Here is a 15,941-nt window from a genome sequence, read left to right as displayed (position 1 = left end):
CAAAGAAGGGACAATTTGGACATCAAAAAGATGACCACAACCATCTTGCCAATACTTCAACACTTCTCTGATGAGACTGGCAGTGATATTAGCAAATGTGGTGTTTTGATACTATACTGTGAAATGTGCCAACATCTGGAAGGTCTACATAACTCAGTGAATCGGTGTTTATGATAAAATCATGCATGGGTGAAAGATCTATTCGAACTGCAAGCTACACTAACAGATTTTAAAGTAACATACAGTCACAGGTAACTCTATGACGGATGGATCAAGATGACAATTCTCCAAAATTCCAATTTCTGTTTGAGATCCAGAATTTTATCATTGGACATAAATAATCACTTTATTCATTTTTGAGAAAATTCCTGCTAAATACCTAATTTTGAATAATCATAGTTTTTCTGTCAGTCATTTTTTCAAGTAAAAATGGTGGTTTTTTTGGGGGGGGGGTAGGGAGAAGGGCCTAATTCAGCAGCTTGCAATTCGATGTCACAAACGTTTCTCCTTGAGAAAACCATCACAGTCAGTATGCAGCAAAAGCACTTAATGCATACATTCGGCCCTCCATATATGCAGGTTCTGCATCCACAGATTCAACAACCTCAAATCAAAAATATCTGGGGGAAAAAAAATTCTAGAAAGTTCCAAAAAGAAAAACTTGAATTTATAGTGTACTGCCAATTATTTACAGAGCATTTACATTGTATTAAGTGTTGTAAGTAATCTGGAGATGATTTAAAGTATACGGGAGGATGTGTGTAGGTTATATGCAAATACTATGCCATTTTATACAAAGGACTTGAGCATCTATAGATTTTGTTATCTGTGGTGGGGGTCCTGGAACCAACCCCCTATGGATACGGAGGGACAACTGTACTTCCCATTTTGTCATACAGAGTATTGAAAAGATGTTTTCAAGGGTTAAAATTTCCTAAAGTAATAATTTCTACTGCTTCATCAAAGCATCAAATACATTTTTAGACGACATGGGCTTTTTTTGTTGTTTTTTTAAATGTGAGTGCATGGTGGTGAAGAAAGTAATGATTTCCAGTAGAGTTTGGTGCCACTGGCTTGATTCATGCTAAGGCACCATTACTTTTGTTCCTCAGTACAAATTCAACAATGTGAAAAAGGTAAATATCGTCTTATCATGATAAGAGATCTGACGTCGCAGACATCCTAAAGAGTCTTGGGAAACCCAGGGGTCCATGAGGCAAATTTGAGAGTTGCTGGTCTAGAAAACACATATAGGCACACTTTATTTTACTGCACTTTGCAGATAGTGCCTTTTTTTTTTTTAAAACAAACTGAAGGTTTGTGGCAACCCTGCATCAAGCAAGTCTGTCAGTGCCATTTTTCCAACAGCATTTGCTTACTTCACATCTCTGGTCACATTTTGGCAATTCTCACAATATTTCAAACTTTTTCATTATTATTATTACTGTATTTGTTATGGTGATCAGTGATCTTTGATGTTACCACTGCAATTGTTTTGGGGTGCCATGAACTGCACCCATATAAGACAATGAACTTAATTGATAAATGTCATGTGTGTTCGGACTGTTCCACTGACTGGCCATTCCCCATCCTTCTCCCTCTTCTCCCGCCTCCCTATTCCTTGAGACACAACAATGCTGAAATTAGGCTAATTAATAACCCTACAATGGCCTCTAAGCATTCAAATGAAAAGAAGAGTGGCCCACCTCACTTTAAATCAAAAGCTAGAAACAATTTAAGCTTAGTGAGGAAGACATGTCAAAAGTCGAGACAGGCCAAAAGCTAGGCCTCTTGCACCAAACAGTTGGCCAAGTTGTGAATGCAAAGGAAAAATTTTTGAAGGAAATTAAAAGTGCTACTCCAATGAACACACAATGATAAGAAAGTGAAACAGCCTTACTGCTGATATGGAGAAAGATTCAGTGGTCTGGACAGAAGATCAAACCAGCCACAATATTTCCTTAAGCCAAAGCCTAATCCAAAGCAAGGCCCTAACTCTTCAACTCTATGAAGGCTGAGAAAGGTGAGGAAACTGCAGAAGTCTGAAGCTAGCCGAGGTTGATTCCTGAGGTTTAAGGAAAGAAGTCATTTCCATAACATAAAAGTGCAAGGTGAAGCAGCAGATGCTGACATAGAAGCTGCAGCAAGTTATCCAGAAGATCTAGCTAAGATAATTAATGAAAGGTGGCCACACTAAACAACACATTTTCAAATGTAGACAAAACAGCCTTATATTGAAAGAAGATGCCATCTAGGACTTTCACTGCTAGAGAGGAGAAGTCAATGCCTGGCTTCAAAGGACAGGCTGACTCTCTTGTTAGGGGTTAATGCACCTGATGACTTGAAGCTGAAGCCAGTGCTCCTTTTACCATTCCAAAAATCCTAGGGCCCTTAAGGATTAGGCTAAATCTACTCTGCCTGTGCTCTATAAATGGAATAACAACGCCTGGACAACAGCATATCTGTTTATAACATGGTTTACTGAATATTTTAAGCTCGTTGTTGAGAACTACTGCTCAGAAAAAGATTCCTTTCAAAATATTCCTTTACTGCTCACTGAAATGCTGCTGGTCACCTAAGAGCTCTAACGGAGATGAACGAGATTAATGTTTTCATGCCTGCTAACAAAACATTCATTCTGCAGCCCATGGATCAAGGAGTAATTTTTGACTTTCAAGACTTATTATTTAAGAAATACATTTTGTAAGGCTTATAGCTGCCATAGTGATTCCTCTGATGGATCTGGGGCAAAGTCAATTGAAAACTTCTGGAAAGGATTCACCATTCTACATGCAAAGAGGAACATTCATAATTTACGGGAAGATGTCAAAATATCAACACTAACAGGAGTTTGGAAGAAGCTGATCCCAATACGTGTGGATGACTTCAATGGAGAAATTAATTGCAGATGTGGCAGAAACAGCAAGAGACCTAGAATTAGAACTGAATTGCTGCAATCTCATAATAAAGCCTTAATGGGCAAGGAGTTGTTTTTTATTGATAAGCAAAGAAAGTGGTTTCTTGAGATGGAAACTACTGGTGAAGATACTATGAAGATTGTTGAAATGACAACAAAGGATTTAGAAAATCACATAAACTTAGTTGATAAGGCAGCAGCAGCAGGATTTGAGGGGACTGACTCCAATTTTGAAAGAAGTTCTACTGTGGGTAAAATGCTATCAAACAGCACTGCATGCTACAGAGAAATCATTCATGAAAGCAAGAATCGATTGATTCAGCAAACTTCATTATTGTCACATTTAAGAAATCTGGACAGCCACCCCAGCCTTCAGCAGGCACCACTCTGATCAGTCAGCAGCCACCAACAACACTGAGGCAAGGCCCCTCACCAGCAAAAAGACTATGACTCGCTGAAAGCACAGATGATGGTTAGCATTTTTTAGCAATAAAAGTATTTCTTAATTAAGGCATGTACATTGTTTTTTTTAGACATAATGCTATTGCACACTTACTAGACTACAGTGTAGTGTAAACATAACTTTTCTATGCACTGGGAAACCAAAAAATTCGTATGACTAGCTTTATTGCAATATTCACTTTATTGCGGTGGTCTGGAACTGAACCCGCAATATCTGCGAGGTCTGTTTGTATTAAATAACCAATATATGTATATTCCAGTTGACTTGCACACTTGATAGTATATTTGGAAGAATTAAAGAGCTAAATGGAATCTCTCTCTGTTTTTTCCTCCATTTCCTCTAATTTCCACCATTAGAGGGTGAAGGAGGTGAAACAGATGTGTTTACTAAGCTCCAATTAAAATTCTCTAACATAAATCTGATTTATGAAACTGTGAACTTCAGTCAGTATCATTACAAAATCTAGTTTTGTTTTCCTTTTAAAAGTTTTACAGTTTATTCAAATGAATCACTTGAAAGAAAAGGCAAATCTTATAAGACAGTTTTATACTACACCCTAACAGCAAACCAGAATCCCATTCCAAGCACATCTTCCTACCTCTGCCATCTCTTTGATTTTCTGCTCATAGAACTCCTGCTCTTGCTGCACAGCTGGAAGGAGAGCACGCCGGTCATAAGACCTACAATGTCGCCGCTTATTTTCCAGAAAGAACATCCTCTTTTCTATTTTTTTGTCACCTAGAAGATAAATGACAATGCAAAATCATGCAGACAACTGTTCTGCTAGGAATCCAGGCAGCCATCCCAGTCCTCTGTGGCCTGGTCCTACAGAGGACGTTTAGTGACTTTCCCATAACATATTCTCTTTGGGAAAACTGGGCTCCTTACCATTCCCTAACATTCCACGCACTTCCCGACTTTCTTCCTCTCCACCCCTCCCTCGCTCCTGCTTATTATAATCCAACTGGAAGGTCTCTCCTAGCCTGTCAGTACTGCACTGTGTGAATATACCACAATTTATTGTGCATTCACTACTGAGGACAGGCAGGTTTACAGTTTTGGGTTACTATGACCGGGGCTCCTATACATATGCTTGCAACTCAGCTGAGTATACGTGAAGGAGTAGAATTGCTGGATCAGCTTAGAAAACAGTGCCAGTTTTCCAAAGTGTCTGTTCCAATTTACACTCTCCCCCCACCAGCAATGTATGTGAGTTTCAATCACTCCACATTGTCCTCAACACCTGATGACATCAGTTTTTAATTTCAGCCATTCTGGTAGATGCACATGTGTTACATGCATATTTAAAAATTTTTTTTTATTTTGAAAATTTCAAAGACAGAAAAGAGCAGTACCTAGATTTACAATAAATAACACTTAGAATAAAAGCTAACAAAATGACAAATGTCAAATCTTGCCGTTGGTCTGATTTAGGTTTCGTATTTCTTTGGTTGATTTGGTAATGTACATTTTCTAGAAAACTGTCTATTCCATCCAGATTTTCTATTTACTCAAAAAACCTTTTTGATAATCTCTTTTGATTTTATCAATATTTACTATACACTGATACGTTTTATTTTTCCTCTCTTTTCTCTTGTTCACTCTCACTAGTTTTTAAAAATTAATATTTTTTCTCAGTGATTATTTAGAAAACCAGTTTTTGGTTCTCTATTCTGTTCCATCTATCTGTCTATATTTCTGCCAAGCCCACCTGGTTTTCTTTTTAAAGAGTATTTATTTTATTTATTTATTTAATTTTATTTTTTTGGCTGCGTTGGGTCTTAGTTGCAGCACATGGGATCTTCGTTGCGGCATGCAGGATCTTTCGTTACAGTGCTCGTACTTAGCTGCCCTGTGGCATGTGGGATCTTAGTTCCCCGAGCAGGGATTGAACCCGTGTTCCCTGCATTGGAAGGTGGATTTTTAAGCACTGGACCACCAGGGAAGTCCCAAGACCACCTGGTCTTAATCACTGTAGCTATGTAGTAAGTCTTGAAATCCAGTAGACTGATTTCTCCCACTTTATTCTTCTTTTTAAAAATCACTGGGACTTCCCTGGTGGCGGAGTGGTTAAGAATCTGCCTGCCAATGCAGGGGACATGGGTTCGAGCCCTGGTCCGGGAAGATCCCACATGCTGCGGAGCAAATAACCCGTGTGCCACACTACTGGGCCTGTGCTCTAGAGCCCTCAAGCCAAAACTACTGATAAATAAATTTATTTAAAAAAAGAAATCATTTTAGCTATTCTAGTACCCTGCCTTTCCGTATAAATTTTAGGATAATTTTAGGATACCTTGCCTGTATCTACAAAAAAATCTTGCTGGGATTTTGACAGAAATTACATTAAGCATGGTACCAATTTGGGGAGGATTTACATCTTCACTGAGTCTTCCAATCCATGAACATAGTACGTTTCTCCATTTATTTATATTTTCTTTGATTTCTTTCTTCAGTGTTTTGTAGTTTTCATCCTAAGTCCTGTACATGTATTAAATTCACATCTAAGTATTTAAATTTTTTCAGAGCGACTTTACTTTTTAAATTAATTAATTATTTATTTATGGCTGTGTTGGGTCTTCGTTGCTGCGTGCAGGCTTTCTCTAGCTGCAGTGAGTGGGGGCTACTCTTTGTTGCGGTGCGTGGACTTCTCATTGCGGTGGCTTCTCTTGTTGCGGAGCACCGACTCTAGGTATGTGGGCTTCAGCAGTTGTGGCACGTGGGCTCAGCAGTTGTGGCTCATGGGCTCTAGAGTGCAGGCTCAGTAGTTGTGACGCACCGGTTTAGTAGCTCCGTGGCATGCAGGATCTTCCCGGACCAGGGATCAAAACCCGTGTCCCCTGCATTGGCAGACGCTTCTTAACCACTGTGCCACCAGGGAAGTCCCAGGAAGGTACATTTTTGGCTTGATATAAAGGAAGAACTTTCTAACAGACATAGCTGACCAACAAGGGAGTAGATCATCTTGTGAAGTGATACTTTCTTTTCTCTACCACTGAAAGTCAGAAACAAATACTGAATGACTATGTATTAGGGATGCCTAGTCTAAACTGTGGATAAATTCAGCTGAATGAAAAACTACCTATACACTGTCCCCACTTTCATTCTGCCACAAACCTGTGAGAATGTCATGTCAGGAGAGCAGTGCTTCACAGAGTAGCTTGGCGACCTTATAAGTCAGAGCCTAGGATGTTTTCTTTTAGACCCTGAAGAGTTCAAAAATTCGATACTTTCCAACTCTGTAACTATCTCATGGATTTTTCATTTAGTCACACCTGAAGTCAAGTCATGAAATTAATTACAGATGTAACAGAAAGACACATAGGAGAAAAGAAAAGGGAAATATTCTTATTTATGACATAATCTACAGGAAAAGTTGACGTGGACTCTTTTCTTAGACACAAGCAACTAAGATCAAATTTGTTGCAAAATTCAGCAAGTTTACCTTGGTGGGGGGTGGGGAGTTAGACCTGAAGTAACCTCTTTGAAAGAGCTTTCAGCAGTTACTTCATCAATATGAATAACAGAATTTTAAATAAACAGCTTAAGTGGCAGTCTAAGAGCTGTTTGGTTTTTTTCTGTGTAGAAGCCACTCTCTCAGGTGTGTAAGTGACTCCTCTGCAGTAAGCAATCAATCACTGGTCTAGCTTTTACTATGTAGTGATAAGGTTAATTCTTGTCAAACCTTCAAGACCTCTTTTCCCCCCAAGTTGAAGAATGTCCCCGAACACTTTTCCACATGTGAATCTAACACTACACACAATTTTCCTGTCATGGTGTATCCTAAACAGAAAGATGACAAACGTAGCCACTTTCTAAAAACACCGATGTGCCATCAAAGCAGTCATGTCGGACTTCCCTGGTGGCGCAGTGGTTAAGAATCCGCCTGCCAATGTAGGGGACACAGGTTCGAGCCCTGGTCCAGGAAGATCCCACATGCCGCGGAGCAACTAAGCCCGTGCACCACAACTACTCAGCCTGTGCTCAAGCCTGCGAGCCACAACTACTGAGCCCACGTGCTGCAACTACTGAAGCCCAGGCTCCTAGAGCCCATGCTCCCCAACAAGAGAAGCCACTGCAATGAGAAGCCCACGCACCACAACGAAGAGGAGCCCCTGCTCACCACAACTAGAGAAAGCCCGCGCACAGCAACGAAGATGCGACGCAGCCAATAAATAAATAAATATAAATAGATAAATAAATTAAAAAAAAAAAAGAAAAAAAAAAAGCAGTCATGTCAGTGACACTCCTCAGACTGCTGTAACAGGGCATTTCTAAGCAGCCACACCACGACTCCCCTTCCGGGCTGTGCGGGAGCAGACTGCTCTGCAAACACCATCAGCAACACTCACATTTGGCCATTACCTTGTTCAAATTTGAAATCTATGTAAGAATACTGATTCATTTCTTTTCTCTTTTTTCTTTTTCCACTGGTTTCTGGCGACAGCTCCTGCCATTTTTTAATGGCATCAGAAAAGGCCTAAAAATTGAGAAAGGGAAAGGTTACCACTGTAAATGGGACAAAAAAAGTACATGAAACATCGGCAATCCCCAAATCTCGTTGTGACTCACAGTTTCAGCCATTTTCCCTACATGGCTTACCAGAAAAGGCAGCAGCAAAATAAACAGGTAGCATTTCATTATTTTCATTTTCCCTTTCAACAACTGCTATAATGGTAGAACCAAAATGCTTACTGATAAAGGTACACAAGAAAATAGAAACTACTGAAGCTGTCCTTAAATAAGCACAGGTTAAATCACATAACAAATGGGTACAAGTTATATTTTACAGGCAGCATCTTACATGGTGTTTCCCTGGTCAACACTCCCTCCTCCACTTCCCCCACATTCTCGTTGCTTTCACCCACATCCCCACTTCGTACTGAACACTGGAGTGCAAAATTCTTATGCCAGTGATAATCCCTTTTCTTTCATTCCTTTAGCTTCTCCCCCTTTTTATTTTTTATTTTATTTTATTATTTTTTTATTTTTTAACATCTTTATTGGAGTATCTCCCCCTTTTTAGATCTTTCCAATAGGCATTTAAAGGTGCTCAAGTCTCTGCCATCTTAAAAAAAAAGAAAACCTTTCATTCCCTGACCTCCTTCCTCTTCCAGCTACCAGCCCTTTTCTTCTTCCTCTTCTTTGTAGCCAAACTTATCAAAAGAGCCATCTGTGTGTCATTCCATCACCTCGCCTCCCACAGGCGGCCAACGCCCTCTAACCCGGCCTCTACCCCACCTTTCCACTTGCTAACCTTCCTACCACGGGGCTAACTCCTCACCTCGCTGGATCTCGCAGCAGCACCAGCAATGCTGCCTGCTCCACTCTCCTGACTTCCTCCTCCCTCGCCGCCTGCTGCTCTACCTAGTTTTTCCATGTTGGGAGTCCTCAAGGCAGCCTTGGCTCTCTTCTCACCCGACAGTCTCTCTAGGTACACCTCATCCAGGCTGGTAAGGTCACCTTCCATATGCAGACGACTCTCAAAATCCCTTCTCCAGTTCGTATTTCCCACCTTTTCTGTCCATTCAGCCAACCAATGAATTGCTTTTACTTGGATGTCTCACAGGCCCCACCCAGCATGCTGGCAGTTCAGCATTTCCCAGACAGAATTCATGATTTCTAAGGATCACCCTTGCATCTTAATCTACCTCCTACCTCCCTTCCTTTTCAAAGCTCCTAAGTTTGGGAATCAGAAGGGAATTACCATTCGTTGTGCGCGCCTCCTACAAGCTAAGCACTACATGTGGCCCTTTCAAGTCCTTACTTATTTAATTCTCACAACAATCCTCTGAGGGAGGTATTATTTATTTTATAGTAGAGGGAAGCAAGGCTTAAGAGAAAGGAACTTGCCCCCAGTCAAACCTTAATTAAAGCTAGTATAGGAAGTCAGGCCAGTCTCGGAACTAAAGCTCCTCTCTTTGACATCACCTTGCCCTCAGATTTCAGTGAAACCCCATCAAGAGCTGGCCAACAGCAAGATTCATCTTGCTACCTCTCTATATCCCGGATCAATGTCCTCCACAGCTGCAGTGCCTCCTTCCTTGCTTTCTGTTTCTTCTTTCTGTCCCACTACCCAAGGTGTTCCCCACAAATCCTTAGGCACCAATCTTAAAGTCACATGTTTGTACTCAGCTGCAAAACTACTAATCTATACCAAGTTTTATCTACAGGTAAAACCCCACCCTTGAACCAGGGCTATGTGCAAAAACCCAGGAAAGGAGGCAGGATAAGTTATTATGATTTGCATTTTAAAAATGAGGTAATTAAACGGCAGATGTCATTTATCAGCAACTGATTACTGGAATGTGAACTCAGAGCTCATAACTGGTAGGGAGTCTACTGGGTTTTCAACCACACTACACTGTCATCAAACACAGAGGCTTCTGGGACTTCCCTGGCTGTCCGGTGGTTAAGACTCCACGCTTCCAATGCAGGGGGCCCGGGTTCAATCCCTGGTCAGGGAACTAGATCCCGCATGCCGCAACTAAAAGATCCCACATGCCACAACTAAGACCTGGTGCAGCCAAATAAATAAATATTAAACAAACAAACAAACAAAAAACATAGACGCTCCTGACTGGAAGAACTGAGGTCATTACCTTGGTCCCATTTAAATACTGTTTCTAGTTAGCAGGAAAAAAAAATCCATATATATGAACACAAACTCATACCTGTCAGGAAGCTGTACCTTAAAACAAAATGTTGCCTAAAAATTAAAGGCACCTCCAAAATCTTACCTTAATAGTTATATTAACATTCATTACTTATCTTTTTTTTGTTTTTTCTGGTCACGCCTCTCAGCTTGTGGGATCTCAGTTCCCCGACCAGGGACTGAACCTGGGCCACGGCAGTGAAAGCGCTGAGTCCTAACCACTAGACCACCAGGTAACTCCCTACTTAACCTACTGACTAAAGGTCCAGTAGACAAATAAAATTAGAGAATCAGAATTCCTTCCTTTCGAGACCTGCTAGTTATAATTTACACCTACACAACCAAAAGGCATCACAGTTACTTTTTCTTACCTTTTAGCCTTTCACATATTAGTCCTCTAGTGAAAGCATCTTTAAGACCCTGTTCAAATGACATCTTCATTTCTTTCCTAGTGCCCTCATGCACCTTTATTCACTCTCTTTTATAATACTCATCACATTGCTTTAGCCTTTTTTTAAACTTTAATCTCCTCAAACAGACTGAAAACTCTTTGGAAAGAAGCTAATTTGTATTCTACGCACGTCAGTGTCCTCAGGGTCTAGTCAGTAACTACCATGAAGTAAGTACCCCAAAAACCTACCAGGAAGAACACAGAACAGATAATGAAGAAATAATTTAAAAAATTTTCCTTTTGTTGTTTCTGGCACTTTTCCCTCCAGGCTGCTCACACTCACAAATCAAATACCCACTCAAAGTATTCGTTTTGAGAATCAAGGATACAGTCTGGTAAGATTTTTGGGACATCTCTGACAACAGCCAAACTTCTTTTAAGGGATGACCTAAAAACACGACAATCGTCATGTGATGATGCAAAAGCTGAGAAGTAGACAGAGACTCCTCTGTGGAGCCTGGTGGAAAGGTCAGGTTCAGAGATAGGGATATGTTACCTGCATGGAGACAGAGATGACCATTCTAGTACACAGAGGGAGAAATCTAGGAAGCCTGGGTAGTCAAGACCCTGAGAACGACCACCTCAGAGAACAGAAGTCAAGGGGTGGGTTAAAAAAGATGGCCCTGTCCACTAGCATTAAGCTCCATGAAGGAAGGGAACCTGTATATTCACTGTGACATTACCAATGTGTGACCTATGGCAGGCATTCAACAAACTGCCTGAAAGAAAGAAGTAGTCACATCTGGGGCAGAATTATTGAGAAGAATTAGGAGGGGAAATAATTTTCAATCCAGTGGAACCATCAGTCAAGCATGAGTGTGTAAAGGAAGACACAGAAAGTTGTCAGGATCTAGAATACAGAAAATTAATCTTTGTCAAAAGGCAAAGGGAATTCCCAAGATAAAAGCTATGCAGCAGGCGTGAAGAACAATCCGAACAGACTGGAGTCTACCAGCAAATGAATGGATAAAGAAGGTGTGGAACATATATACAATGGAATACTACTCAGCCATAAAAAAGAATGAAATGTTGCCATATGCAACAACATGGATGGGCTTAGAGGGCATTATGCTAAGTGAGATAAGTCAGACAAAGACAAATAGTGCATGATATCACTTACACATAGAATCTAAAAAATACAACTAGTGAATATAACAAAAAAGAAACAGACTCACATATACAGAGAGCTAGTGGTTACCAGTGGGGAGAGGGAAGGGGAGAAGAGAAATATAGGGATGGGGAATTAAGAGGTACAAACTATTAGGTATAAAATAAACTAAAAAGGATATATTGTACAACACAGGGAATATAGCCAGTATTTTATAATAAATATAAATGGAGTATATAACCTTTAAAAATTGTGAATCACTATACTGTACACCTGTAACTTATGTAATATTGTACAGCAAGTACACTTTAATTGAAAAAAAGAAAAAAAAAGAACAGACTGGAAGAGGAAGGAGGGGAGGCTCTGGGTAAAAAAAAAAAAAAAAAAAAGAGAATTGACAGGTTTGACAATAAGCAAAACTAGAATAAGAACAACTTTCCAGTTGTTGGGTGTGGAAAGATTTACCCAGAGTCAAAAACCTGGACAGCCAGGGAAGTCCCTGATTTTTTAAACTATGGAAATTAATTAGTTTGATAAAAATAAACATTCATTTTAAGAAGCAGTTTCTGTTGTGAATTTTAAGGATGACCAGTTCTCTCTAGTTTAGAAGTTATTCATTGAAAACAGTTAGTGCTGATAGCATTTCTGTCCCTACAGAACTTTACAACCAGAAGAAACATTACTGCAGCTGCACTGGGGTCTCCAAGAAGCTTACCCACAGGATACACCCATAAAAAGAGTGGAGCTAAAATATCCACAAGTGCATACACATGCGGGTAGAGTCTTCCTGCACTCTGGGCCTCCATACCACAGGCTGGGAACAAACCAGAGTGGGCCCTGCTGGTCACAGGCCTCTCCAGCATGAATTCAGCGCTGCAAACCTAAGGAGGCCGAACCACACAAGGCTCTTGTGCTCTTGTACTACACTAAGGACCAACTCTGAAGATAGCACTGAGTAACTGTTAAGTAAAAAGGTTTGAAAATTATTCTGTAGCACACAGAGAGAAGTGTGAAGGGATGGGAACTTGTTACTGAAACTTGATATATGTGAGGCACTGTGTTATAGGCCTGCTATATATTATCTCATCTAATTCTCACATTACCATCTAAGACATCCACTATTCACTAACAGAAAACTGAAGCTCTGCAAGTTTAAGACACTTGCTCAAAGTCACACACCAACAAGTGGCAGAAGTAGAATTAAAATTCAAGAGAGAGAGAAAAAAAACCAAACCTAAGTTTGATCAAGATTCTAGATGTAACCATCAATTTATACAAAACTGAGGGGACAGAGGAATCATTTAATTACAATGCAGGGGTGCAGTCAGCAAAATCTAGACTGTGAAAACCTGTAAGATAAAACAACCCAGTTTTTCCCAACAAATAGGCAGTAAGGAAAAATAAAGGGGGAAGAGAGAGAGAGAGCTTACAGATTTTTAAAAAGAGATTTAAGAACTTATCAATCAACTGCAATAAACAGATTTTACTTGGAACTCTATGACCAAACAAGCTAAAGATTTCTGACATATTCAGAGAAATCTGAATGCTGACTGGGTATCTGATGACGTTAATTTTTAAGCTGCGATAATGGTATTTTGATTGTGTTTTAAAAATTATTTTGTCTTTGTATCTATCTTTTAAAGATAAATACTGAAATACCTATGGATGAAAAAAATGAAATGAGGCTTGGAATTTACTTCACAACAGTCTGGGAGGGAGAAGTGGGTAGGGGTGGAAATACAATACAACAAAACTGGCCAGGAGCTGGTAATTGCTGAAGCTGATAATTGCTGAAGCTGAGTGACAGTAAGCAGGGGCTTGTTACAACACCATCTTTACTTCTATATGTGTTTGATGTTTATAGTAAAAAGTGAAAAAACGAGAAATCCATGGAGAATTGACTCTGTCTTCAGTCAGCATACCTTCCCAAAGCTATCACCATGTTTGGGGAGTGGCGCAGGGAAGACATGCTATTGCTGAAACTAGGAAGCATCTCCGGGTGTGTTTTCTACATCCCTGTCCACGTTGAGTGTAACTTCCTACAAGGCAGAAGTCTTGTGCACCATGTCCATACAGCAGGGAGACTTTCTGATTGAGCACATCAGATTTTAGCTTCTGTCAAACATTATTTCTCCTTAAACACCTTACATTCATTCAAACAGTCCAACCCACTTCTTTTCAAAATCCTGCAAATTTTTAAATTACCCACCAAAACAAGCAGACACCATAAAAATATAAAGGGCCAGAAAAACGAGGAAAAGGATAAGGAAGGTATGAACAAGAACTGAGCCACAAAGCCCTACAACCTCCCACCCACATAACTAGTAGGCCTTCAGTGGGGAGAAGCATGTGCGAGTACAGTTACTCTTACTGATCTCAGGATGGCGGCAGGGACGTTACCGATGAGGACCAGCCCACACCCAGACCACAGGGGCTGTCTCCTGCTGCTGCCCTCTTACTTCTCATCTAGGCTCCCTGGGAGCTCGGAAAAGGTGTGAGGCACCAAAGCGTCAGTAAAGACGCCAGGCAGGGCCTAAAGATGAAAGAGCCCCTTCTTTCTCAAGGTCATTATTTTGGGAGGGTAAGCTCATTCATTTTTCAATGACAGTATAGACATTCCCTCTTTAGCATGGGGAATGAGACTCAGAAACAGAAGGCACTATCTCTGTGTTCCCTTCAGAGTAATTTTACCTAAAATGAACCTACAATTAGGAGTTTGTTGACAGCTGCCTAGATGTTATCAACCTAAAGGTGGAAAGGGCCTACACTCAGCAAATTCACCGATGTTCACCTTCTTTCAGGTTAAGACCCAGTGGGTGTTTTAACCATTAAAGTTAACTCCACATTTGCTTGTCTTCTGGAAAGAAAAGCACACTGTTGCTGAGAATCACCAGAACTTCAGCAGGAGAAATGGATTTAAAGGCAGGAGAAAGAAGAGGAACGAGTCAAGGACCTGTTGGTGCTCACTCTTCCATCCTGGCTGACTGCCATGAAACGGGCACTGTACAATGGACTTCACTAAATGAAGCATGTCTGCTACCCACTAGTGACCAGCACCCTTCCAAGTTCTGCAACAGAGGTCCTCACATGGAATCTTATTTAGGGCCCAGAGTCAAAAAACAAAACCTTGAGAGCTTTCAGTAGCTGCCCACTCTCTTCTGAGGCAAACCACCACTCCCTGGGCAGAGCTGGGTTCCTGGGCCTTTTACAGACTCTACATGTAACTGCTAACTGAGCCATCTGGGGGAGGATTGTGGTGGCCAGCTCCAAGTCAGAAAGCAAATGAGGGAGGAGTAGCACTGAAATGCATCTTTTACACTCTAGTCATCCGCGTTCCATGAGAAAATTCATTACCCTCCATGTCTTTATGGTCAAACCAGAACTTCCCTGCTTCTAACATGTATTTCTTTTCATTCAGTTCTTCCTGATCAGTAAATACCTTTGTCTATTTATCTTCACCCTGACAAACTCCTTAGCTCTTTACCATCATAAACCATCCCAATTTCCACAAGCTGAACTCTTCATTCTGTTATCACGGGAAGTAGTAGTCAAGAGGTGTGACCCCACCAGGAAGACTAAGTAGAGCACCTTTCGGGTGATTGCATAGTGTCCTTTGAGCTCATGCAGGGCCCACTTGATGTCCTGACTGCTGAGCATTTTGAAGTCGGCCATCAGGAGGTCAGCAGCTTGGATGAAGCAGCGCTGGTCAAGAGGAGCCAATTTAGAATAGTCAAAAAAGTCTATTTTAGGCAACTGGAACGAGAGAGAGGCACAACATTAGAGGCCAGACGGTGCACTTCCTATGAGGGGGAAATCATTTGAAGAATTATTTACTACAGAATAGAATAATCTGACTTGTACTCATAATTACTCTAAAGGAGGATACCAACCCTGAATAGAGATGAAGAAATGATAGTTCACAGAGGTTAAACAGGCTGCCTGGAGTCTGAAGACTAGTTTTACTAGTTGGAACTATGAAAAAGTATAGCTGGGGATTTGAACCCAATTTTTTAGCCATTTTCTTTTCACAAAATGTTTAGAAAAATGAATTTTTTTCCAGCTACAAAATACAGGCATACTTCAGGGAAACTGCGGGTTTGGTTCCAGACCACTGCAATAAAGTTAGTATCACAATAAAACGAGTCACACAAATTTTTTGGTTTCCCAATGCAAAAAAAGTTAAAGTTATGTTTACACCATACTGTAGTCTAGTAAGTGTACAACAGCATATGTACAAAAAAAAAGTACATGCTGCATTAATAATTTATTGCTAAAAAATGTTAACCATCATCTGAGCTTTCAGCAAGTCACTCTTTTTGCAACAGTAACATCAAAGGTCACTGATCACAG

The 15,941-nt window shown here is 40.5% G+C and overlaps 1 protein-coding gene across 7 annotated transcripts in view; it reads right to left on the bottom strand.

Moving 5' to 3' along the window:
* RNF216 (ring finger protein 216) overlaps positions 1-15,941 on the bottom strand; it is a 180,761-nt gene that overhangs the window by 109,164 nt on the left and 55,656 nt on the right. For all 7 annotated transcript variants that reach the window (XM_036826032.1, XM_036826033.1, XM_036826034.1 and 4 more), the window contains exons 7-9: positions 15,180-15,344; positions 7,743-7,857; positions 3,979-4,118 (exon numbers count right to left, since the gene is read on the bottom strand). In XM_036826032.1, coding sequence (XP_036681927.1) covers positions 3,979-4,118; positions 7,743-7,857; positions 15,180-15,344 — 420 coding nt within the window. The remainder of the gene's footprint in view (positions 1-3,978; positions 4,119-7,742; positions 7,858-15,179; positions 15,345-15,941) is intronic.

This window comes from Balaenoptera musculus, chromosome 15 (assembly GCF_009873245.2).
Source record: "Balaenoptera musculus isolate JJ_BM4_2016_0621 chromosome 15, mBalMus1.pri.v3, whole genome shotgun sequence".
NCBI classification, from domain to species: domain Eukaryota; kingdom Metazoa; phylum Chordata; class Mammalia; order Artiodactyla; family Balaenopteridae; genus Balaenoptera; species Balaenoptera musculus.
The sequence above is the reverse complement of the archived record's forward strand: the minus strand, read 5'-3'. Positions and strand labels throughout refer to the sequence as shown.